The sequence below is a fragment of the Perca fluviatilis genome, chromosome 3, assembly GCF_010015445.1.
Source record: "Perca fluviatilis chromosome 3, GENO_Pfluv_1.0, whole genome shotgun sequence".
NCBI lineage: Eukaryota > Metazoa > Chordata > Actinopteri > Perciformes > Percidae > Perca > Perca fluviatilis.
In genome coordinates this window covers 37,203,001-37,229,414 of record NC_053114.1, presented here as the reverse complement: position 1 = coordinate 37,229,414, position 26,414 = coordinate 37,203,001, and the positions used below count along the sequence as shown (strand labels likewise).

Sequence of the window (26,414 nt, the reverse complement as noted above, 5' to 3'; positions counted from 1 at the left end):
ATCTTCTAACTGTAAACAAACTAGGAACTATATTCTCAGGTGGAAGAATATAGTACTTGGGGGGAGTGATTTGCTTTGCAGCAAGCCTGTCTGAGAATATAGTTCCCGGTTTGATACGGTTAGAAGATGGCTGTGTCTCATGTTACGTTGTTTTTTGTACACGCTGTGACTCTATAAATCAAAACATGTAAACAGGAACATGTTGGCGTTATTTTGTCACTTTTGTCACAATTTGGAGCAGTAAGATTACTGGAACCATTCACCTGCATGTTCTGTGCTAGGCTAAGCTACCGGTGGAGCCGTCAGACAGCCTTACAGCACGCACAGAGATGAGAAGGGTATGTATGGACTTATCTAACTCTGGGGGTTACGGTGAATAAGATAAAGTCCCAATAAGTCGGCGTGTTCCTTTAACTCTCTATATGCTGCCGCAAGAAAACAGTTAAGGACGTCTTCTCCTAATCTGTGGGACATAGGACGGTCATCCACACAGGGAGTTCCACAGGCTCACAACTGTGTATTAAATGGAGGATAAATAAGCAGATGCGGTAATCTTAAGGAAGGATGGGGTTTAGGCTGGGGGCTGCTTGGGTGTGGTGTACAGCTGAAAACACAGCTACTTGATTCTGATGGAACCACATGAGAGACTCTCTTAGGGCAGCACAATTACAGCCAAATTGCCAATTGGAATTACTCTGATAATTACTGTAATTTAAATTTTCCATTACAATTATAAATTCATGATTATGACTTCCTTAAGCAAGAACAGTCAAGCAGCATTTAATAATCGTGCCCAGATATTTTGCACGTGCCCATTTCAAACTGATGCTGTAACCTGAAATGAACCAGACCATTAACCTCCTGACCTGGGTTTTAAGTGGATCTGACACAGCCTGGATTTAGTAGAAAACAGTGAGTGGGAATTTGATAACTATAAGATTACTACACTGCCATTATTACTAGTGACTTCTAGTTCTCTCAGCCATATGGTCTGCTCTTCTCAAAAATTTTCATGTTCAACTCTGATGAGCGAATATATTTATACAAGATGTGACACAGTGCAGATGCAGACCTGGTTCTTGTGTAAGCGGTGGCAACCACAGATAAACTAGTCTGGAATGAATGTTCAGACACAGGCGCGTGCGTGCGTGCGTGCGTTGCGTGCGTGCGTATCACTCTGTGACTTTTAGGTAACAACTAAAACTATCTCGATTAAGCAGGCATGACAGGACAAATGAATAAAGACAACAGTGTAAAGGAGAGAGACATTACAAAAAGTAATAGGAGACAGAGAGAAATTGAATCTCATAACACAGCTGAGCCTTTTGGATATTTAGTGCATCACCTCACCTGAAAAACAACTCCGCTTCAATGTTTCACATTTCACATCAGCAAATTCAGTGCTGTGGAAAGATGGTGTGGTATTCACAGTGACAAAAGATGACTTTCCCTCTCACATCCTCAGTGTTTTTCACACCTCACCCGCAGATCCTGACACTAGCTTAACACTGGGCAGGGGAATCCTGTTTGAGCCAGGAAATACTGATTCATGGAGCTAGCCTTTGGACAGAGTGCTGCTAAGCATCTTAGCACTGCTTCTCGAAGACGAGTCATGAGTAAACGAATATGATAAACGTATGTGGTGCCTCAGGTTGTGAGCTCAACTAATTCATTCCAGGAGAGCAAACAGTAGACGAGAGAGACATTTTACTTACAGTAAGTCAACATCATGTGACAACAAGTGGAGATGGTGTGCGCTTATGTGCGATCACCTACCTCAACATCCTGCAGGCTGAAGTCGTTCTGGTCTTTGAAGTTGGCGGCCCCAGCACTCAGCTCCATCAACATCTTGGCGATTTCAGGCTTTATTGCTGCAGTCAGCCTGCTGGCCGCCTCCATAACGTGTTCCTGCACGTCCTTCAGTTGCATAGCTGCTTTGGAATAGTGAGAGTTCCTGAACACACTGCTGAACAGGTCTGTGAGGAAGGCGCTGGCCCGGCAGAACACATTGAGGGCGTCCAAATATTTGGAGATGCCTTGCTGGATGTCTGCAACTGCGGTGGTGGTGGTGCCGGAAGGAGGTGGGTGGCAGCTGCCGGGCATGCCAACCCCGGTGCCCATGGGCGAAGAGGCAGAGCAAGAGGAGGCCAGGGAGGCGCTCAAGGACCGGCTCAGCTCAGGCATCTGGTACTGCTGGTGCTGTTGCACTTTCTGCTTGGACCCGCCGAGCAAAAAGCGACGCTTGTAGTCCATTTTACTTTCCTGCGCACTACAACAATACATAAGTGGTGCAACAGCACCGGAAGGATCTGTTTTTAGTTTGTTTTCCTCACACAAAGTGCTCTTGTCCAAAAACACCAAACCCTGTCCACAGTACTGGAACTGTTCAAGTTACGTAAAAAGACAGCTCATGGATCCCACCTGCCAGAGGCTCATCTCAGTATGCCTTGTAGAGAGGCAGGACAGAACTGGGAGAGGTCGGAGGGCGATCAAAAGAGTGACTGGCAAGCTGGGTGAAATGCTTGCATGCAGCCCTGCTGCAGATACGTCAGGCCCAGCTTATGAAACAGCACAGACACACCTCCAGATTCTCTGTTTCCAGCTCCAAACTAAATTATCATAATAGGGGAGGAAAAGTCAAAAACACTCCTTAATTTACTTAAAGTGACACTACAGCCAAGTTTTAAAGTGCATTAACTTTCCTTCAGAATGGCGAGAAAAAAAATCCTTCTTCATACAGTATATCTATATATAGAGTACATACACATATGTATTTACATATATAAACCTATACCAGTCTGCACCAATAAAATAGAAAATCCTTTTAAAAGCTGAAAGCAAACATGAATCCAAGGAAAATCAGACACTGGTCAACAGCACAGAGGAAAAATGACTAATAAAAAAAAAAAAAAATAACACAACAAGTAAGTAAATGCTGGAATCAGAGGATGTGGTTTCTTGTACACTAGCTGGTAGAGGAGCTGTGGGAGGTGAAGGGCAGACAGATCCAGTCCGTCTCAAATCCTCTTCACAGTCAGAACTCTGCAGGCAGTGAGCGAATGGCCAGCTGATAGCTCCGTCTGTCTGTCTGAAGTCTCCAGCAGCTTCCTGGTTTCTCCCCTGTATGCTGGCTGAGGTAGATATTACTCACTGCGAAAACAAGTGTGCTCCCAGATCTCGCTGCTCTCCGCGGATGCAGATTAGAGCGACAAAAGCACAAATGTATCTGTAAGGCCTCTAGGTCATTTCCTAAGGGAGGAAAGGGCAGAGACACAGAAGAGAAGGTTAACAGCATGTCACAGAGGAAGGATGAGCCGAGTTTCAACCGTTTTACTGTTACACCCCCAAAAAAACTGGACTGCCCTTTACAATTCAAAACATGGCCAATTATGAGGCTTTACTTCACTTGTAGCATTTTCTTACTGGCAAATAGTAATACTCTATGTAAGGATTTCGTTAGTTTTAATGACAAGCCTGTTTGATAGGAACACAAATATAAATTAAATATCAACAGTAGCTTTAGCAATAACGCATGTTCTAGTTTAAAAACCTCATTGGCTATTACTCTGAAAGCTGAAGTGAGAAAGTTCATAATCATAATTTCACAGTTGTTGTGCAGTTGAGGACACCCGTTTCACGCTTACAAAAGTATAAGCTACAGAATAATTTAGTTTTGTTCAGTTTTAGATAGATCAATACAGTGATAATATCAAACCCTGACTATCAATAGTGACATCCATAATATGTGTGGGGTGTATCAACTGTTGTACTGACAGATAACTTATTTTTCTGCTCTATTTGAAAGAGGATGACATTTAGCCCATTTCTCTAAACTTGGTGGTAATATTACATTACGGTTTGGTAAAGAGCTGTGGCTTAAAGTTGAACATTTCTAGACGATTACTAACACCATACTTCACAGAGCGTCTCTGAAGGAATCTCTGGCAGTGTCTGGTTTAGCAGAACACAGCTGCAGAGAGAAATTCTTGCAAGAAGCCATTGTTGGAAGACACTGCGGGGTCTGTTGAGCGACCCACAGTAGGAGTCTCAATACTCTCATTCAATACCCGAGCATTATATGGCTTGTCCTTCTCCCTCTGGCATTTCCACTTGATTATGAATATAATATTTTACATTGTCAAGATCAAGAGGAATTTGGTCTCACATCTCTTGCTCTCTTAAGTAATCGCATTCAAAGACAGCCAAAGGTCAGCTGGCGACTGAATTTTAGAAATCCACGTTTAAGACTGAACAGAGTTAATGACATTTCTGACAAGGAGAAAAACTAGCTCTGATCTGCTGTCATTTAAAATGTCAACATGCAAACTTCAAAATAAAACTGCCTGCGTCAATAAAGCTGACTTTAATTAAACTTAAATTGGTTTTAGAAAGTAGTTTCTAAAACCTTTCCTTTCCATGTATAAAAAAAAAAAAAAAGGGTCTATAATAACCTTTATGTATCTGGAGGTAAAACTATTTTTTGGAGGGGAAACTGGATTGAATATTGTGATTTTGTGTTCTGTTGGCTAGTAGGTGTAGCTTTCAAAGAAAACAGTCCATCAATGAACCGGTTCCTTTGCTATGTGAAGCCCTAGTGGCATCGAAGTTGATACAGACACACTCCTGATGGAATTACACCCAATGGCACACCAAACATCAACATGATACTCTAATCTGTTAGATACACAGCAGGGCTATCATTCTGTGGAACATTCGTGCTCGTATCTTGTAGCACCATGCCGAAAGCTTCTGTATTTCGGGATGAGTCAGGAAAAAGAACTTGTGGGGGAATACCGTCCCCAACTAGATAACACCATCTATCCTGCTGTCATTGTATGCTAAGTGTCTGTGTCTGCGTAGTGGCCTTACATGCGTAGCTTCCATTATGTATCCACGCCAACATTCTTCTGACCTTCAAACTTCACTTCCTTTCACAAACAGAGGAGCGCCCGGCACAAATCGGCCCCCCTCATTTGTCCCTGGCCGTAAAGTAGAGAGACAAAGCCAAGGGAAACTAGTGACCTCCCCATGAAGGGACAGCAGAGATGTGCTTTCCTTTTTTTTTTTAACCCTTACATTACAGACAAGTAGGGCTGGGTATCGTTCAAAGATTTTTGATACCGGTTCCATTGGCGTGACTTTGATACAGGTTCCTAAACGATACTTCCCCTGATACCAATTTTATAAAATCCATTTTAACAAAAATAAATTACAACATTACAGCACAAACCTTTGTATCCATTTTTTAGCTCCTACTATGCGAGCACCGTCTCTGTGCACAACGTAGAGTTTTTCCTGCATATCTTTACGACGTGTAACGTTAGACAGCCAATCACCAGCCTTATTAGATCTTGGTAGAAGGACGCTGCATGCTTGTTGGCTCACTGACGATGAGATTTACTCCTATTGAAATTGGGTATTGAACGACGAGGCATTTTTCGATACTATAGGGGCAATTTCATCGGTGCTTTAAAACATATTGAATTCGGTACCCAGCCTTACAGACCAAGTTGCACAAAGGGTTATTACTTACACAGGCACACGCATGCACACTTGTACTAGAGCCGATGGGATTTTATCTTGCTCATGGGCACTGCAACAACACTTCTGCCAGTGTTACTTATTTCCATCTTCCAAAGCTTTCCTAAGCTATGTTTCCCACAAAACAGAAACTGAAGTGTAACCTAGTTAACATTACAAATCACAAAAGAGGTTGCTTGTCAGCTTACGGTGGTAAGCACTTTTCCCAGATCATTGTATGAGGATGTACAGACCCAATGTGCCAGATCAATATCACGACGGATACAAACCCTGTTGCCACTCAGCAGGGTTTGTATCTGTAGCGATTCTGACAGCCAGATCCACGTTAAATACAGTATCTTTGTCAAACTCATTTGAAGTTCTATCAGTTGCATTCATTCAGATTCATCCCCTTGTGTTTTCCTATGGAAGCAATTACCAATTGACTTAATCTGCTACAAAACCTCAATGTAGCTGTACGGTCCATCTCTCCAGAAAAAAAAAAAAAAAAAAAAAAAGTCTACAGTCAGGAGTTATATATAAAAAAAAAAAAAAAAAAAGTTTCCTTCACTAAATACACCATCAACCAACATTCTGGGCAGATACACTAAAAGGTACAGTACATTGCCAGCTCTTTTAGGGGGACGTTTTCCACGTGAACAGCACATGCGAGAACTTCCTACTTGTTGTTAACTTAGTGGCAGTTTGAGAGCAGATACATAAACAGAGAAGAGAACAAACATACAGTATGTGTAAATTGAGTTTTTTAGTGTCTGTATATTATCTGTTTATTATCTGGCCCCCTCCAAAAAGTTTTTAGTAGCTTATTTGGGGTTCCCCATTTCACGCGCCTACATATTATCATTGCACCTTCTGAAATTGTGTTTAATGATGACGTGTGAATAAACGAAAAATAAATAAAAATAAGTGCATTAGGTTGTTGGGAAGAAGACTAAACTAGTCAGCAAGCCACCATAGGGAACAAAACTGGCCAACTTTCATTCAATTTGTACATATCATGTAACAGTCATTTTTGTTGATGTGGCCTTGCAAATCGACTTGTCTATTTTGGGATTTCTTCGAAAAGCTATGGTCACATGCAATGCAGAATGAAATGGAGGATCTGCTCACAGCTGGAAATAATTACAACTAATTGTGTGGACAGTGGTGAGACCACTTTAGGAAGGTGGTTTGAAAGACCAAAGTTAAATATTGAATCGTTGCGAAAACAGTTTGTTTTTGGCAGGTTTAATTAGCAGTGGTATTCCAGTCCAAGTCACAGTTTGACATCTGTTGACTCAAATCTTTTTCTCGTTCTCCGATAGTAAAAACATGATAAAAATCACATCGATTTTTTTGTATATCAAATGTAAAAATGTTATACTATGAAGATTTGCCAAAAGTATACGCTGTATGATATTGGTATGTAGTATGGTACTGAGACACTGCATTTGTGGCTTAAACGAGTTCTGTGGACTTTGTCTTTTCTGAGAGTGAAAAGCTCATCTTGTTTGATGTAGTTTATGGCTTCACACACCTCAGAATGAATGAAAAAGGTAGGAACTGATTAAGTACAGTGAGTCATTCAGCCTGAACAACAGAGACAGATATTTTAGGAGAAATTGTGGGCTACTTGCATTGTTACATGGTTGTTCCAGGCAGATATAAATTATCTATGTAACGTTAGAGAGTGTTAGTGGTCTACATGTCCTTCCTGGCTTTAACATTCCGTAAACAGCGGTTATCCCAAGAGGACCAGACATGGCATCAATATTAATGAGGCCTGCTGGCTTCTCGGGGTAGCTCTATTGGCTGCCAGCCTCCTGTTGCAGGGCTCACTGTATTAGAGTTGCACCCAAACAAACACATGTGATAGGAGAGTCCCTCCGGATGCACTGGAGTTGTGCCAGCCCACTTTAATGTCCTTTCTCCAGCAGGGGCTGCTTGGGGCTAATGTTAGCTCTACCTCCCCACTCACCGTACTTGTCAGCTGCTCAGCTTCAACAGGAAGGGGGTTAAGGTTTCCTGCAGCAAGCTCCCTGTCGCCAGTAACAAAAAAACGTCAAACCAAGTATGCCACTGGGTAGGGGTATGTAGTAAATCATAGCACCATGTATGATTTACCTGTCTGTCCGTGCAAAGTACCTCCGGGTAAAAAACTGCAGCTATCAACAGACAACTAGGGGGCTTTTTTTTCTTCAAAATTGATAGCATTCTAGCAACAGGCGCCAAAATGTTTTTTGTTGTTTTTACTTAAGTAAATCTAATAACCAAAAAAAAAAAAAAAAAATGACATTGAATTTTCATTCTTGCATACTTCTCCGCAACAACCCACCTTGCTTTCATAATGGGAAACATTTACACCTGGGATGGTGCCCAGTACATCTGCACCCTTCTAGTACTAGCCACTGAGCAGCTCCACTCGGGCATACAAGTGCCATTGCTCAAAGGCACCTCCACACCAGTTGTTGAGAAGCATTTGCCTTATATTTTAGTCACTTACAGATTTCCCAACAGATTTGGCTAACTAAACCCTCTGGTCACAAGCACTCATTATACCAATGGCAGTTACTTTTGGATCTGCGGCCATATCTGTGTGACTGTCACATCACAGCTAGGTAGTTTAATAGCTGTGGATGGGGCAGCTGTTAAGCATGCTGACAGCTCCTTATCCATCTGCCACTGCAAACAAACGCGGGCCCTGTGACGCTCCAGCCACAGGGCCGACATTAGCGCTCTCATGAAGTCTATTTCAGCCTCCATGGGCAAAACAGCTGCCCTACGGTCCACACCACACTGTTTTTAGACACTCCAAAAGGTTCAGCTCAAAGAAGAAAAAAAAATGTTCTCCCCTACATCTGTTGCCAATGAAGCAAAGGAATGCATTTCCCCAGAACACTCTTAATGTGGGTTCAAACGAGCACAAAAAAAGCAGGTCAGGACAACCAACCGTACATCGCAAAACATTTCCTCAAAATATGACATCATTGTGTAGAATAAAAATACAAAAGAACTTAAAGAGCAAGGCTGTTTATTTGATAGGAGACCTTCACTGAAGACATTCCACAGAGCAGATAAGCTACAGTCAAGTCTGAGAATCAGCAGACAGGTCGAGGAGGTCAGTCTAAATGACAGGACAAGTGCCGTGAGCAACTGTGCGACAGGAGCCGAGCCAGGCTCCTCATGCCCACAGAACACAAGGAGAGTATTGTGGCAGGCCCTGGTCTCCTCATACCAGCACACAGAAGAAGAAAAAGAAAAAAAAAAAACTCTTGCATATGCAGCTGCATTACTTTGTGAGAGGAAGAGACAAATAAAAGGCCTTGGCTACGATTTAAAATGAACTGCAGGGATAGATATTCTACCATCAATATAGTGTTACTCCTGGAATTATTTTTAAGCAGCTGCAGGTTTCGGTGGTTTGAGGGTAACGTTTGGTTTGGTTTCCACAACTAATCCTGTGTTGGTCCCATTTTTGATCTGAGGGTTTGGAACTAAAAATACATTTACATTGATACACAGTGAGTTATCATAAAAAGCTGTGAATATACACTTTTCTGTGAAATCACAGCAACTTCTGCTAGATTGTATTTTTTTTGGCAGATTCTGCACTTTCTAAAGCAGTAGTGAAACTTGTCCTACAGCTGCAGCAAACTACCGTTGAGTAAGTTAGGACAAAACCTAACAGTCGTATCAGTCAAGAGGCCGATGCAGTTGGTGAACAGGCTGGATAATATTAGGCTAACCTGTACCGTCATAACAGACATTGTAAGTAGCTTATGGCTTCAATAAAAATAGCAGACTCGCTAATCTAACAAAGGACATACTTTGAAGGCCCCACCGGTCTGTGTCGCATATGCAAACACACATTTCAACATGTGTATTTGCCTTAATCAAATAGTAATATTTTCAACATCCTAAGAAAGAAGGAAATGATGTGTCACCAAGGGAATTAAGATGATAATGAAATTCTAAATGGACACATCAATGCATAACAAGTCCCATCTGATTTGATCTAATCAGAGCCTTTTTCACGCATACATTCCTTACAGTCAGTATTCAACTGATAGCAAAACAGAATAAGCTCAGATATCCTTTTCAGAATAGCCGCGTATAGTCGAGTGGGTTTAGTGTGCCCAACCGGTGGGTTTTAACAAGTGAGAACTGTGATGAAAGGCTCTGACGTCAGTTCCATTCATGAAAGGCTGGTGGCAACCTGTGGGGATGAAAATGCTTCCCTCGGCCTATATCGAGCAGGCTATATACTGAGGTTGCAAGTTGTGCTGCATGCCAGCCACCAGAGTGCTGTATTTTTAGCCAGGACAAGAGTAAGAATGTATTCTTCCAATTTAGGCACAAATGAGACAGGATATGGATGTGCCATGAATGTCAGAAATTCAGGCTTGATCACCGCAAAACTATCTCTGTATTTCAACACCGAGAGTATGTGTAGAATACGTTGAAAGGTATGAGTACAACAGGATATAGGAAGGTAATGGAGTAAGGAACCATACTTTAATCATTGGACCTTGGTTCAAGCCACTGCTGTAGTGCCCTTGAACAACATACCAAATCTTTATCAGCTCAACTATTCACTGTTTAGCTGGCGCCTGACTTCCAACCTTCTAAACAAAAGCAAAATATTTTCTGCAGGGATTAATAAAGACAAGTATCACATTACATGAGAGCCTTGATTACGGTTTCACTGGATCATCTCTTATGCACGAGCATTCATGCATCTCACTGGGAACATTTGACTGAGGGGCAAATAGCTGAACACAAACTAAGTCTAAACTGGTTTCCCAGGAGACAAGGGTGATATTTCCCATGCTGCAAGCCCTGTCCCCTTATCTGCAAACTCGCTAGTTGTTTCCCTCTGGATAAGAACTGACATCCTCTTCACTTCTTCCAAGAAAATAGCCTATTTGGTTCAAGTGTACAAAATAAGCTGTGCTAACCAAGCAGTAGATGAAACAGCAGTGGACTAGATGTAGAGCTGAAACATCCCCTGCTACAGAAGAAGCAGACCTCCGCCTCCCTGCCACACACCAGTGCAAATAGTGCTGTTAGCTTTGTGCATCCAAATGAAAATCCTGTCACACAATACAAACTCAAACAAGCCCGTTTCTCTCTGATGCATCGGCCAGCTAAACTGTTGTAGGTGGAGATTATCTAACTCAACGATGGAACTGTATCAAAACCATGTTTTTAACGGTTAGGCTAGAGGTGGACAACATGGCTAACTGACACAGAACATGCTTATTTTTGATTTTCCAGAAAATATTACCACTGTAATGATGTCTAATTTGATGTACAACCAAAAGACGTATACTCCTACAATGCAGCTTTTATTCAATACGTTTCTTTGTCCAATCTTCTTTACCATTTTTATTAGGGCTGCACAATATGAGGAAAATATCTAATAGCGATTATTTTGACTGATATTGTGATTGCGATATGATTCACGATAATGATTTTTGTATCATTATTTTCATTTTCATGGAAAAATATTCTAATTAAAATGATTATAGTGCGATTTTTGCGAGAATTTAGTCTGTTGGATAGGATTTGTAGGCTGGGACGTCTCTGCATCACCACAAAACGTTATTCAGAATGGTTTGACACATATTTTGCCTTTAACAAATATTGATTGGTTTAGTTTAGTTTATCGGGATCCCCATCATCCAACCCCCTAACGTCAGCCAGTCTTGGGATCCGTACCAAAATGTTGAGATAACATTGATATGTATACTCTGATGTATGTATAACCAAGCCATACATAACTAGAATATTTCTGTAAGGTGGTGCCGAGTGGAAGCTAAAAACTGAAGATAACGTTTTAGATTCCTTCTTGTAACACCTGCTGTTCCTTGGATATTATCTTGCGGGGAGACAGCTTTGTCAAAATATCAAACTTCAGAGATAAAATAGCTAGTGGCCACAGACACGCACTTCAAAAAATAATAACAAAAAACTCAATGAATCTGTCTGGTCCAATCTGAGAGAAGAACAAAAATAAAAAATCAATACACGATATGTTAGAATTCCAAGGTTCTAATAATACCATGACCTGGGTAAACTCCACCCTCGCTCCGGCAGAGACGTCTCTGTAACACTCATCCGTATAATCTCAAACTGTGCAGCAAGAGAAACATTAGAAAGCTTCTTTGTTGAAGAAAATAGCATTCAGGTCTGTGGATACGGCGTAAAGCACAGGCCAGGCCTGTACTCCACCCGAAGGCAAGCGCAAACAGTCATCTTGTGACTGTTTGTCAACTTCCTAACATGTGCATCCGGATTCAATGTTAGACGAAGGAAAAGTGCCACTCTGGGTCATATCACGTGTTGACAAATACTGACAAGAAAAGACAAGAAAAAAAACACTAGTCTACTCACTGTGCTTACCATTCAGGAACACAGTTGAATAAGCTATTGAAGAGAATGAGCTTAAACACAGACAGGAATTTTGCGGAGCAAAGCACCCATTTCTGTAGTGACACAGCTGTGGCAGATGTCAACACGTATGTAGGTTCAGGGTTGTTTCAATGGAAGCTGTACAAGCCTGCAAAACTCAAAAAAAGGAAGGCAATGACCTTAACATGACAGCAGTTTTCAAAATCTAAAATAAACACTTTAAGATTTTAATTTCAGCCAAAACTATACTGGGCCCCTGTTCAACATCATCAACACAACATCCATACCATCTTATAACTAAAAACAACACAAATGACGTCCTATGATTCAAAGTTGAAAAGGTCAAAAATTTTCCGTCATATTTCTCAACGATGTTGACAACATTTTGATTTATAAAAAGGCAGCAAAAACAAAACATCACTTCAACCATATTAGGGAGAAAAAAAAAAAAACTAGCTCAATTATATTTCCCAATTCTGTCGATGAAAAACAACCCCCCAGTCAAATAGAATGATATACTGACAAATGAAAGCTGACTCTCAGATTCTACCAGGGAACAGATTGGCTGCTTATAACTAACCTTACATTTTTCCTTCAGACATCCAATGCACAGACGGTGACTGTGATCAGGGGCAATCTCCTTGCTCTTCATATGATCAAATGCTATGGGCAACTAAAGGGTTAATTCTACTTTAATTTCTACACTCCAACGACCATAACAGGAAACACTTTCCGCATGATGTCAAAACACAGATCCCTGGCTAGACTGTAGATACCTACGCTCCTCGGCAGAAGTGGGGCAACGTTACATATTAACGCAACTCCAGATATCTCATCTGTACTGTAGAGCCTATATATAAAGCCACGTTACAAACACCACTGTGGTTGTGTAATAAGGTACTGCTCTTGTATTCGCATGGTATGATTATGTACAAACAGTTTACAGAAATTGATAAACAAAATAATTCCTAGACATTCTGTTGCTTGATCCAAAAACATTCAATCACCTAAATGTATTTACAGGCTTTTCTGTGAAATGCACCTCTGTAGTAGTTACTGTTGCTCTCTTACGGTATCAAACACAGCACGGCTACACTCGGGCGATTGGATATATAATACAACAGCGAAACAATGTTCGATACTTAATATTGCAACTTCAAGTTGGTCTGTTTTGTACTTGCTAATGGATTATTTTAAAACCCCGATCACTATTTGGCAGGAAGGTGTAACAAAATCTCCGCAAGCGCAGTTAGCCGGTTTCATCGAAACTCTATGGGATGACATGGCCCAAGTCATGGGAACACTATGTCGCAGCTATTAATACGGCCTTTTAACGCCCTAAATGCAGAGTCGCCGGAAAGGCTTCCTCGGCATCAACACACCAAACGTTAGAAAAGCGAGTAACACAAAAACGATACAGCGTACAGACGGTAAGGTACCCGGTACCGTAGGTCGGCTGCATTCCCGACTTTGACACTCGCCCACTGGCTACACAGAACCAGACACTGCACTTTCCCTGAAGCCTATTAATATTGCCAGTCCAACATCAACCACAGACATAAATTACACTGCCATACGAGCTGCAAATCACGACTTTGTCGTCCGATTCTTTTAACGTTAACCTACATTAATGTTTGTGCGGTGAGCGATTAACGTTAACTTTACCCACTGCAGCGCATAACTTACAACCAAGAACGCCCAAGTCCGTTATCAGACATGCAGTCAAACCTGGTTGCTCCTAACGCTAAAGCTCATTACCTTACTAGTCTGTCTTACCTGCAGTTGCCACGGCTATCCGTTGTCAAAAACGTGGATCAAATATGGAGCATCGCCCACAGATACAAACCAGTGGCAATGAAAACAGAAATAACCGATACCGCCAATCGCTCCTCCTTCGCTAGCCTAGGCGGTGGATGCGCTTCATCAGCAGAGATCAAATTGAGTTTGTATACCATATATGTGTATAGATGCACCAATATGTCACATGTATTTGCAGCCCTCTCTAAAAACATTTGTCTGACTGTTTATGGGGGGCTACGGTTTTAATTATGAAGATTAAATGGAAATATGCATGTCAGAGTGAGGTGCGTCCGATAACGGACGCATCAGAGTTTCATCGGTTCTAAGCAGGCTAGCTACATAGCTAAGCGAGCTAACGTTAGCTACCCAGCTAGCTCTCTCTGCGACACGATTGTAAGCGCTCATGGAAAACACCAGCAAATGTAAGCGGCCCAGTGGTACTCCAATATAGGCCAACAACCGTCTGCACTGCCGTAACCCAGAGGAAACCAAACAGCTTCAGTAAAACACAAGAAAAATGTTAGTAGACGTTAAGTTAATCACCACATCGCTCACCATCTCTAGGCATCCACCCTCTTGACAGCGAATCCCCTGTCTGTGTCACAACCGTTAAGACCACATCAATAAAAACAAAGACTTCCGGTAAAACCTTCACAATAAAACCGTTGCAGACAAAACAACGTTTTGGAATTAAATCACTGGTCCACATTTGGTGGGGATTTTAAACCTGGTTTTAAATAACTTAAATTTGCATTTTCAGTTGTGTAATTTCCAAATATTATTTTCTATCTTGTTTCATATAATAACCAATTTAATATGCCTACATAGAAAAAAAACTATTTTCCCGGGATTTTTGGGTATCTGTCCCTTTAATTTGATTTAAGACTCAAAAAGATGTGAATTAGGTTAAAACATAATGGAAGAATTGTATTCGGAAAAATATAGCAGGACAACATGCTTATTCAAGTGGAAGTGGAACCAAGAGTATATCAAATATGATATTTAGTATTACATTGAATTGCTGGTGTACTTTGGCGGAGAAGCAGTTGTAAGCATAAGAAATAAGGATGCTAAAGCAAAACTAGCCTAGAATGCATGGGTAGGCTAATAATTTCTCCGTAAATCGTTTTAGTCTTCATCAAGAATACTGTTTTTTCTCTTCTGAGCCATTTACTCAGTAGTTAACATAATAACAAATTAATGAAAGATAAGTGCATCAATTTAAGTGTTTAGTGTCAGAAAAGCATATTGGGGTACTAAGTCATAATGATCATCACACTCACCAACCAATCACCAACCATCTTCACTTTTATTTTGAAATTAAAATGCAATTCCCGAAATTAAAATGGTTTAAATCCTCGCAACACACACATCTAAACATTAGCGGTGTAAGAATTATTCACGGTTTCCCCCCAGGAACAAAAAAGCTTCTCTACAAAAACTCTAAGACTCTAAAATGGAAAGTGAGTCACCAAATATTAAATAAATAATTGAGTCATTAGATTAGATTTTTTTTTTTTAATGATTCCATTCAGATAATCTCTTTCAGATATCCATCTTCAGTCAAATCACTTAAACCATTCACTGTTATTCTTGTCGTTTTGATTTACCCCTCTGACTATGCCTAAAAAAAGAACAATTTGTTCGAGCTATACTAAGCTTTTCCCGCCCTCTATCGTTTGATAAAGAATATTACATCCAGCACTAGATACTTTTTTTAAAAAAACGGTCACTTGGGGGCGTGGAGGTCCACAAATTGCTGCTGGAATTGTTTTTGTCTGGGGTTCATGGGGTTTGTATAGTGTAAAAATACAACGTTGATACCTAATGCATGTTATACAAGCGAACATGCTCGCCAGAAAGTTCTCATATGTTGTTCTGATACTGTCAAGATAAACCTCTTTAGAGCGTATTGTGCTGCTTTTTACATTGCCCCCTTGTGGGTCAAGTTTAAAAAAAGGCAAGCTTCAAAAAGCTACGGGTTGCTTATAACGATTGTTGGCGCATACTGCTCACCAAGCTGGTGTAGTGCAAGTGAATTGTTTTGTCAAGCTGGAGTCAATACATTAGCCTATATATCTGCTTCACTGAGGAATCTAATGTATAAGTTTATTAGTCGCCTGAATTCTTCTTGTAACTCCGTCATTTTACAACTGATTGGCCCGGTTCAGTACTGTGATACCAGTCACCCTCATGGGAATACTGGTAAAGCTGTCTTTTTTAATTTGTGTCTGTTCTTTTGTATTTGTCGTTCTTAATTGTGTTGTAATTTTTTTTTTTTTTTATTATTATTATTTTCTTAAATGGACCTTGAGTCTAATAATAAAAAGCTATCTATCTAATGTAGGCCTATATTGTTTTTCTTTCCTTTGGTGTGTTTGACCAGATCACTATGACAGACACAGAATGGTTGTTGATGGCTCACACTCGTTAGGTAAATGAGAGAAATAACTAATAATGGGTGCTAACATTTCATTATATTTTTGTTAAGCCAGAACTGAACACTACAGGGATATGTTAAATGTTACTGGGGTTTGTGCTTTGCTAAAACAATGACAAAATATATAATATTGAAAACACTGTTTTCATTGTGTTTTTAACAATTGAAAACACACAAAACACAGCTCCATACTTTTGTCTATACAAAGACATTAAAAAAGAGCACATGAATATAAAAAAAGAGAAATAGCTTCAATTTGAAGATAAAAAAGGAGGGAAGACGTCGATCCTTTGTTCCTTAAATTATAATTATGTAAATGTATAAATAAATAACTTTAAATGTAGGCTACCAGTATGTCATCTTTTATTTTGAAGATATTATTTGAATGGAATCATAGGCTGATAAAATAATGAAAAATACATTTGAAGAGTTGATGTGTATTCAAGTACTAATTTGTTACTTGTTGTTAACTTTTTTACTTTGTTAATTAGGGTCTTAGAGTAGACTTTTATACAAATGAATGTATCTGTATATCACACAATATTTAGCAACTTTGATACACTGCTGTCTGTAATGTCAGCGATGATGCATTGTGCAATGACTATTTATAATATCGACAGCTAATGTGTATTTCAAAAGGATTTAAGTGCAGCAGAAGAATGAACCGCAATAATGAACTACATGCCACTGAGTTACTGTACTGATGACGCTTCCCTATCAGCATGCACTGTAACCCTGCAGGACAGTGTGGAGGTGTGACATGCACGGGTCCTGAATATAGTGTGTCTCTTGTAGGAGGGGCAAGTGTGGTTCTGGTCTGAATGCCCTTCAAAAAGCTTTCCCCCTGACCTGCTCGGTCCCACTCAGCCAGGCTAGTTGAGCATAGCAGAGCACAGGAAGCCCTTCTGAACACCATGGGACTCACACAGGACCCCAACTTCCAAAAGCTGCAGGACTGGTACACAGCCCACGCCCTGAACCTCAACATGAGGCATATGTTTGAGGCTGACAAGGAGAGATTCAACAAGCTCAGGTATGCATCCTATTAAAACTTTTGTTGTTGTTGTTAAAAAGCAGTTTGCACAGCATCACTGAACAGTAGATATTTTGTTTGTACATAAATTAGCTGTATTATTAGTGTGACTATGCTAGGTCTATTTCTGGGGCATTTTTAGGCCTTTATTTCCACAGGACAGATAAAGACATGAAAGGGGAGAGAGAGGGGGAACGACATGCAGCAAAGGGCTGAAGGGCAGAGTCAAACCCACAGCCCCTGCGTTGAGAAGTAAACCTCTATACATGCGCGCCTGCTCTGAGCAACTGAGCTAAACCAGCCACGCTAGGTCTATCATCTGTTGGCAGTCAAGTTCATTTTGATAATGCTCTGATGCATTCCTACTATGCAACTGTGCAGCATCATTACATAATACTGAAAACAAGATGCCAAAAAAGTCAAACCACCACTTGACCACACAATCATACTTTGTTTGTTTGCATATTGTTTGTTTTCGGTCAAAATGTGACAGTCGTTGTGATTTTCTGTACATTCATACATTCATTATTGTCTAAATATGCAGGTTTTGTTTTATTCTACACTGGCATTTTTACTATTCATTTTACAGTTTAAGCAAGAAGACTAAACAATGACCCCATGTATACCTGTTATGATCATGCGATATGTATATGCTTATCTTCCCTGAATAAGGATGTTAAAGCATAAGCCTTGAGCATTAATCTGAATTCTGAATCAAAATGTCACCATATTTCTTGTTCTGGTTGCTGATGTCTTTCTCGGTTTGGACAGCCTAAGAATGAAAACTGAGGATGGCGACATTCTTCTGGATTACTCCAAGAATCTTATCACTGATGAAGTCATGAAGATGTTGGTTGATCTGGTAAATTAATGTCCATCCTAATACGATTATCTTATTGTTTCCTAATAATACAATTGGATCATGAGCTGATATGGGCAGCTGTAAGGGGGAAATCCCATCAGTCCTTGCAGCAAGCTGCAAGTGGGGCTCCATTTATCTTATATAGGCTTCATCTAGATATATCAGACAAAATATCTATCTTTTTATGTACACATGTTGAATGTATTGATTGGAGGGATTGATCATTAATTTGAATCATAGCCCCAATATACCATCCAACATGTATTGTCTTTTTCAGGCCAAGTCGAGAGGCATTGAAGCTGCCAGAGAGAAGATGTTCGCTGGAGAGAAGATCAACTTCACTGAGGTGCTCATTGTTTACCACATGTCAGTTCTAACCTTAACTTAAGGCAGGGTTTACCTCTTGACATTTATCCTGGTGGGGAGAAACAGCCACTGACACAGAATGTACATCATGAGACTCTTGCACATGCGTTTTGGCTTGTTTAAAAATGAACATTGAATACAGTGAATGCAACAGCGGAAACATTTTTTACTCCTTGATCACCAACAATGTAAGCAGCCAAGAGTACTGTGTGTCTGTGTGTGTTTTCTTTCCTGGTGCTGTGGATATGAAGGGTCGCGCTGTGCTCCATGTGGCTCTGAGGAACCGCTCCAACACTCCTATCATGGTTGGTGGCAAGGATGTGATGCCAGAAGTCAACAAAGTTCTTGAGAAGATGAAGGGTTTCTGTCATGTGAGTCAAAAAATTGAATAAAATAAACAGAAAGATGCAAAAATCACAAACCTTTAGTGCACTGGAGTTTACACATTTCACAGTATATGTTTAGCAATCCGGCTCATGAAGATTTAATGCAGCTATCATAATGTTAAAGACAATTGCGTTTGTCTGTTGTAGAAAGTTCGCAGCGGTGAGTGGAAGGGTTTCACAGGAAAGGCCATCACAGATGTTGTCAATGTCGGCATCGGAGGATCTGACCTTGTGAGTGTAATTTCTGGAAAGAGTTCAATGCATTTCATTGCAAAATTTCAATGAGCCATCACAGCTTTTACCGCTCCGTCCTTTTACAGCCACACACATTCCCTCCTGTGAGGTGCCCAGTACAGCCACAGTCTTATCTTATCTAGTCTTAACTTTGAAATTCAATTGATTTGACTGGCAGGGCCCCCTGATGGTGACTGAGGCCCTGAAACCTTACTCAAAGGGTGGACCGCGTGTGTGGTTTGTGTCAAATATTGATGGAACGCACATCGCCAAAACCCTGGCACAGCTGAATGCTGAGACGACTCTCTTCATCATCGCATCCAAGGTAGCTGGTTTACACAGAGCGGATCTTTTTTTAAATGCACCAGATTAACATCTCACATCTGAAGAAATAAATGCCTTTGAATTTATATTCATGTTTGCATGATTAGTTTCTACTAAATCTTTCATGGACGGACCAGTTGTGAATCAAGCTTCCACTCAGGCAGATGAATCTGGTTGTGCTGCACGCCAAGAGGTGCTCTCTCCAGGAACAGCAACAGCTAAAAGATTAAACAACTCCATCCATAATCCATTCAGGGAAATTGCTTTTAATTCACATTTAGTCATAATTAAATAGCCTAAAGCATGGCCAAGCATAGACAATGAGATTCTTTATTTTTCTGGTGTCTGTTGCTGTGTCATTTTATACAGAAATTCTCTAGTTTCTCTTTTGCAGGTAGATCTATACCATATGTTTAGTTGCATTATACTGTATGTATTTTAATACTTGATTGTCTATGTATTTTGTCTATCTAATTCTCCATTTGTAGACGTTCACCACCCAAGAGACCATAACCAATGCTGAGTCGGCCAAAGAATGGTTCCTTGAGCATGCCAAAGATGTGAGTATGCGGCCGCCTCAGATAGCAGCAGCAGCATTATGTTAGCTGGCCGATTGATAACCTTCAATTGTATCCTCTCTACGTTTCAACAGAAAGCTGCTGTTGCTAAGCACTTTGTGGCCCTTTCCACAAATGGAGTAAGTCACAAAACACACTTTCACAGGTTAAACCTTCTCTCTCTGTCCATGCGTCTGATCCTAACTGTCCTGCTTTTCTCTGTCTCTCCCTTTAGCCCAAAGTGAAGGACTTTGGCATCGACACAGAGAACATGTTTGAGTTCTGGGATGTGAGTGCTCTTTTAGCCTTAAAGGTCCTGTAGGTAGGATTGCGAAGATCCAGGACTTAGCCAAAAAATTTGAACATGGACAACTTCTCAGTCCCTCCCCGCTTTCTGCTAAAGCCCAAAACGGTCTCCTAAGCACCTCCCCCCACAAGGGAGAATGAATGCGTGTGCATGAGCAGTGATTGACACGCAGTTAGACACCCCCCCTGGCCCTGATTGGTGCATCTGAACAGGGAACTGTGGATTTTTGCAAATCGCACTACAGGTGGTGCCAGAGGAGCCAAATTTCTTTTTAAATTACCTGCTTCATGTAGTTCTACTCGGACATAGAGTAAGTTTCAGCAAATATGACAGAAAGTTAGTTTTACCTACTGCACCTTTAAATCAGCCTGTGTACAGCAGGTCCTTTCTTCATCCACAGACTTTGATGGGGGCCGTAGGCAGCGGCTATAAATAGGCTAGGCTTTTGACCTGTGAAGTAGGTGGGACGGATGCTCTGGCCCGCAGCTGCTGGGTAATCAGAAGCTTCTCTCATCAGGCTCAGTTATTATTGGTAGCGACCTTCTCTCTTGCAGAGGTTACTGTAAAGGCTGGGTTGCATCAAAGGTCAGCAAGCTGCATTTAGTTACAGCTATAATATGCCCATTATATCATAGAACTAATGACTGCCAGTGTTTTACACTCATTACATGTAGAAAGTATACAGTATTTTTCTGTCCCGAGAGAAAAGAAATCTGGACCAACAGGACAGGACTTGTGCAAAAGATCAAAGGCATTTTTGTCCTGATCGTACAGGTAGTAGGCCTATAACACACAAATGTATGGCTTATGGTTAATTGCTGCATGAATGTTCCTGTGGACGGTTACCAGCACCTTCTGTTGTGTGCAAAGATCGTTTATCTTTAATTAAAAACAAAAATAAAAAAAAAAGTTTTGTATAAGGCGTAGATGGATATCATTTTTAGTATTTCATTTTTTCTTTTAGTGGGTTGGCGGTCGTTTCTCCTTGTGGTCTGCAATTGGAATGGCCATTGCCCTGCACATTGGTATGTACAGTGAAAACACATATTTGTATTTTTTTACAGCAACATCAAATAAAATTATTTATCGCCACTTTATTTATCTGACTTTGGCGCATCCCAGTTGTATTATCAAAAACGATTCTGTGGCAGACAGCAATGCAAACAGCTTCCCTCTTATTTCAAAGCCTATAATGATGTAACAAGTCTATATTCGTGTTAGTGGCTCTGTGGTGTTGTACTTATGCACACCCGTACTTTGAGAATATGCTAACATGCTAACGTCTGAATTCTAACTAATTCTAAAATGCTGATGTTTAGCAGGTATAATATCTGCCATGTTAACATTGTGTTAACCTGCTAAATTGCTAATTACCACTAAACACAAAGTACAGCCTAATGGGAATGTCATTAGTTTTGTTTGCATGTTCTCCCCGTGTTTGCGTGGGTTTGCTCTGGTTTCTTCCCACCATAAAGACATGCATACTAGGACTACAGCTGAAAATTAGCCGACTGGCTAAAACTGGCCCATTTCCAGAAATGTTGATTAATGTGCATTGTCCTAATCAAATAAACTTACAACCAACCTTTGCTAGCATGGCTAAAAAGTCTCCACACGGTGGCTTTAGTAAATTTATAGGAACTGTTCTTGCTGATATTGGTGGAGAGACGCACTGAAAATAGAAGCATCATTCTAAACAATCAGTTCAACTGTTTAATCAATAGTTTATTCAATCAGTAAACCTTTCTGTCACATCTCCTCTCCTCTTCAGGCTATGACAACTATGAAAAGCTTCTTTCAGGAGCTCACTGGATGGTAGGTACTTCTTCAACACCTTCGGTCCTCCACCTCTCTAGTGTAAAAGAACTATTCATATGAGTTTTCCCTGGAGAAAAGTTACAGATCACATGGATGTAAATTAGCCTCCCTCCCTCTTCTGCAGGACAACCACTTCCGCACCGCTCCTCTGGACAAGAACGCTCCCGTCCTGCTGGCTCTGCTGGGCATCTGGTACATCAACTTCTTCCACGCTGAGACCCACGCAATGCTGCCCTACGACCAGTACATGCACCGCTTCACTGCCTACTTCCAACAGGTCTGCCCCCACAGTGCTGCAATATCATCCAAGAGAAGATTACAAGTAGTATTTGATATTGTTTAATAAGTTATTCAAAAGATAAGTATGATCATGGTATGCAGACTGAGAGAGCAACACTATGGCTGTGTTAATAGTCCACACCGATCAGGGAGAACAGGTTTGATAAGGATTTGTTATCTAGGGTGACATGGAGTCAAATGGAAAGTACATCACTAACCATGGAGCACGTGTAAACTACCACACTGGGCCAATAGTGTGGGGAGAGCCAGGAACCAATGGACAGCATGCCTTCTACCAGCTCATCCATCAAGGTAAAATCACCAAAGATCATCATTCAATTACAGCAACATGTAGGTGTTTCAGTCAGTCAGAGTATCTAGATTTTACCAACAAGTATTCTGTCATCTTTGTGCTATCTTTACTGGTAGCATTGCTGGCTGGTTAGCCCCACGCCATGAGTCTGTAGGTCAAAAAAAAAATGCCACTAATGCAGTCCAACTGTGTCCAATTCAGGAACACGCATGGTTCCTTCTGACTTCCTGATCCCAGCTCAGTCACAGCATCCCATCAGGAACAACCTGCACCACAAGGTACCACTTGTGTGAGAGGATTTGTTTGTCTCAAGCAGTGTGTTGAATGGGTACAGACCAGTAGTGTGGTCTTGCTAAAGTTCCTCACCTTCTTTAATTTAGCATACCTCTATAAATGATGATTTCTGTTTTCTTTTTGTTGGGAAGTTTGTGTAACCAAGTATTGGTTGAACCCTAGATGCTGTAAACGATTTATTTAAGAGTTTTATGCCAGTGTATTTATTCACAGTATGAAGTCAAGATATAGTTTTTCACATTTCCTAAACTGTGTCACAGACTGCAAAAGATCATCTTGTGACCTCTAAATAATTTTGATCCCCAAATTGTGAAATAGTGATCTGAGCTACCGCTGCAGTGGTGTGAAGTTAGTGTGTGTATTAATTACCTGGAGAACCTTAGGAATACATATTTTGGAGAGATCATCCTGAAAGGTCACAGAATCTACCACCACAAGCCATTTGAAGTGACATAACTTCTGTGTGCCCCAATAGGGTTGTTTGGACTCTAACCACTTGGCTGACAGGTGTAATTGAATGTGTATTATTGGAAAGATGCATGAAGAACACTGTAAAAAAATATATATATATGTTTTTTTAACCAAAACTACATATAATAGCAGCCAATCAGCTACAGATCTGAAAGACAATGTGTCAACATATTAGTGTACAACACAGAGACTACTGGGTTGCAAGACTGACTTCTATACTCACTGTAAAACATACACTGTAGCTGAAGGTGTGTGTTTGATGTGGCTGTAGATCCTGCTGGCTAACTTCCTGGCCCAGACAGAAGCTCTGATGAAGGGTAAGACCACAGAGGAGGCCAAGAAGGAGCTGGAGGCCAGCGGCCTGAGCGGAGAAGCTCTGGAGAAAATCCTGCCACACAAAGTAAGTCAAATCAAGAAGAAACTGACTGACTATAGAGAGATCGTGAGCACTCATAAAAACGACAACACATTTAAACCTGAATTTGAGTGGAGGGGATCATATCCTGTACAAAATGAATCACGTTTGACATTAGGAAGCGCTAACCACAGATTAGGACTAGAGTAAGAAAGCATAGGAGGTAGTGCCCCCCAGTGACCATGACTAACCATAGCTATCAAAAACCCTATAAAGGACATTTGTGATAATGGCATGCACAAAGTGATGTATTATGAAATATTTCTATTTGTTTAACACAGGTATTCCAAGGAAACAGGCCAACCAACTCAATCATCTTCAAGAAACTTAGCCCATACACACTTGGAGCACTTATAGGTGAGAGCAAACAATGTTTCTGGTGACTTACAGCCACTGATGACACCAAAATGAAGCTGTTGAATAAAATGGTGCAGTACTGTTATTGTTGGTGGTTGTACAGGTAGTTTTGTAACCCCAACCCTTTATTTGGATCTATTTTAGCTCATGGCTAGTCTCCCAAGAGTCCAAATTAAAGTCACAATAAAAAACATTTTCAGAAATACTATATTGCACATGCCTACACATTATATATACACACGATTATTGATACTTATGTTGATACAAACTCAGTTTGCGTAATAACTCATAAACATTTCATTGTGTCTATGACAGTGTGCAATAATACAATGTCTGTTCACAGTCAGAAAAGTGGTACTATTTATTTCATTACAGTTTATAATATTATAATATGTTCAGCTCCTTTGTGTTACCGCTGAAATCCCATTGAATGTAAAACAAACAACCACTTGTTGTCCCCCTCGTAGTCATATTTTGCTGTTGTGATAATGATTGTTCCATCTTATTTTACAGCGATGTATGAGCACAAGATCTTCATCCAGGGTGTCATGTGGGAGATCAACAGTTTTGACCAGTGGGGGTGAGACAGCCTTTACTATACCCATACTATACATTATTCACATAAACTACTTGAGCAGCACTAATTGTTTAACCCCAGTCATAAAAACATGGAGTCTTGGGTTTGAATATTTCAGTCAGCGTAAACATCATCATTGTATATATTAAACCCTTCCAAGAAGTGCAGCTCCCACCTTCCTGAGAAACAACTTTCAAAATATTCTTAAAGGTCCCATGACATGCTGCTTTTTGGATGCTTTTATATAGGCCTTAGTGGTCCCCTAATACTGTATCTGAAGTGTATTTCCCGAAATTCAGCCTTGGTGCAGAATTACAGCCACTAGAGCCAATGAGCTTTCCTTAGGATGTGCAATTTCTGTGTCTGTTCTTGTTTGCAAGCCATGAGTTCTCTCTCTACCTCATGGGCAGGCAAAGCAGAGAAAGGGGAGGTAACCTTGCTCCTTATGACCTCATAAGGAGATTCCAGATCGGCCCATCTGAGCTTTCATTTTCTCAAAGGCAGAGCAGGATACCCAGGCCTCGGTTTACACCTATCACCATTTCTAGCCACTGGGGGACCATAGGCAGGCTGGGGGAACTCCTATTAATGTTAAAAAACCTCATAAAGTGAATTTTGTCATGCCATGGGACCTTTAAGTGAGAAAAACACAATATTGTAAAGTTTTTCTTATGAAATATCACATGAAAATATTTGCATGCTCCATATCCAAATCATTTCTTTGAGATTTCTCTGACCTGTCCTTCTTCATAACACCAAACCCGTCGTCAATTCAATTTCAATTCAATACATAGGAGCTGTATTGTCATCAAAGTTTCAATAGTAATGTTGCCAAAGCATTAAAATACAAATGTGTCCAAATATTCGGAGAGAACACGATAACAAGTACTTAACATTAACATTAACACAATATTAGGATTGATTTATATTCATTATATACACAGCACATTTTGTAATGTCATTCAGGTCTTTGAAATCTGGGATTATAGAGTTGAACTTGTTAAAATAAAGGTGTCTTGTGTCATTGAATGCTCTACATTGTAGGGGAAAGTGCAGCTCTGTCTCAACCTCACCTGTCGAACAGTGACCACATGTTCTGTTTTCTTTCGTCGTCTCTCTTGCGTTTGTGTCTCTGTGCATTATCAGAGTCGAACTGGGCAAACAGCTCGCCAAGAAGATCGAGGCAGATCTCAAGGACAGCGCAGAGGTCCACTCCCACGACTCCTCCACCAACGGACTCATCAACTTCCTCAAGACTAACTTTGCCTAAGTCGAGCACCCCCCTACCCCCACGCCCCACACTTTATTCCACATCATTATCCATCTAATCAGCTCATGAGCTGCAAGGACAGGAGGCTCGTAGAGGCAGCTGGTCACTCCCACGCAGTTGAGCTGAAGCACTCTATGTTTTTACTTTCATTATGAAAAATGTGACTGTCTCCAGTGCTATCTTTTCTATGTTTGTTCGTCCACCACTGTGAGGAGAAAAAGCTTTTTGTATTAGAGTTGTGGAAGGCAGAGTGAAATGTGCTCTCGCTGTCTCTCCACTGTCAGATAGTAGTTTCTGGAATAAATATCTTTACACAATACCAGTTTTAGTGTCAGTCATAATAGTAAAAAAAATAAAATAAACAGCCGTTCATCGTG

General features: G+C 40.6%; 2 protein-coding genes across 6 annotated transcripts in view; one reads left to right on the top strand and one right to left on the bottom strand.

Moving 5' to 3' along the window:
• The window catches only part of LOC120555630 (granule associated Rac and RHOG effector protein 1-like), a 35,948-nt gene extending 21,593 nt beyond the window's left edge, over positions 1-14,355 (bottom strand). Inside the window, exons 1-3 of one of the 5 annotated variants that reach the window (XM_039794492.1) lie at positions 14,290-14,355; positions 2,422-3,249; positions 1,777-2,269 (exon numbers count right to left, since the gene is read on the bottom strand). In XM_039794492.1, coding sequence (XP_039650426.1) covers positions 1,777-2,253 — 477 coding nt within the window. In that variant the 5' untranslated portion in view covers positions 2,254-2,269; positions 2,422-3,249; positions 14,290-14,355. Of the gene's footprint in view, positions 1-1,776; positions 3,250-4,869; positions 4,893-13,710; positions 13,787-14,289 lie in introns of those variants that run through there. The other 4 variants (XM_039794489.1, XM_039794490.1, XM_039794487.1 and 1 more) reach the window with 4 other exon arrangements.
• Positions 14,356-17,016: 2,661 nt separating this feature from the next.
• Positions 17,017-26,414, top strand: gpib (glucose-6-phosphate isomerase b). Its single transcript, XM_039794486.1, has 18 exons — positions 17,017-17,207; positions 17,979-18,069; positions 18,347-18,415; positions 18,687-18,806; positions 18,969-19,052; positions 19,234-19,380; positions 19,868-19,939; positions 20,032-20,076; positions 20,172-20,225; positions 21,208-21,268; positions 22,015-22,058; positions 22,186-22,338; positions 22,523-22,652; positions 22,855-22,931; positions 23,690-23,818; positions 24,115-24,190; positions 24,704-24,770; positions 25,914-26,414. Exons 1-18 carry the CDS (start codon positions 17,089-17,091, stop codon positions 26,035-26,037), a joined length of 1,662 nt encoding a protein of 553 aa, XP_039650420.1. The 5' UTR covers positions 17,017-17,088; the 3' UTR covers positions 26,038-26,414.

Coding starts and splice junctions, on each gene's coding strand:
- gpib (XM_039794486.1), top strand. CDS start 17,089: ATGGGACTCACACAGGACCCCAACTTCCAAAAGCTGCAGGACTGGTAC. Junction 18,416..18,686: donor AGAAGATCAACTTCACTGAG/GTGCTCATTGTT, acceptor GTGGATATGAAG/GGTCGCGCTGTGCTCCATGT. Junction 22,339..22,522: donor TCACTGCCTACTTCCAACAG/GTCTGCCCCCAC, acceptor TTTGTTATCTAG/GGTGACATGGAGTCAAATGG.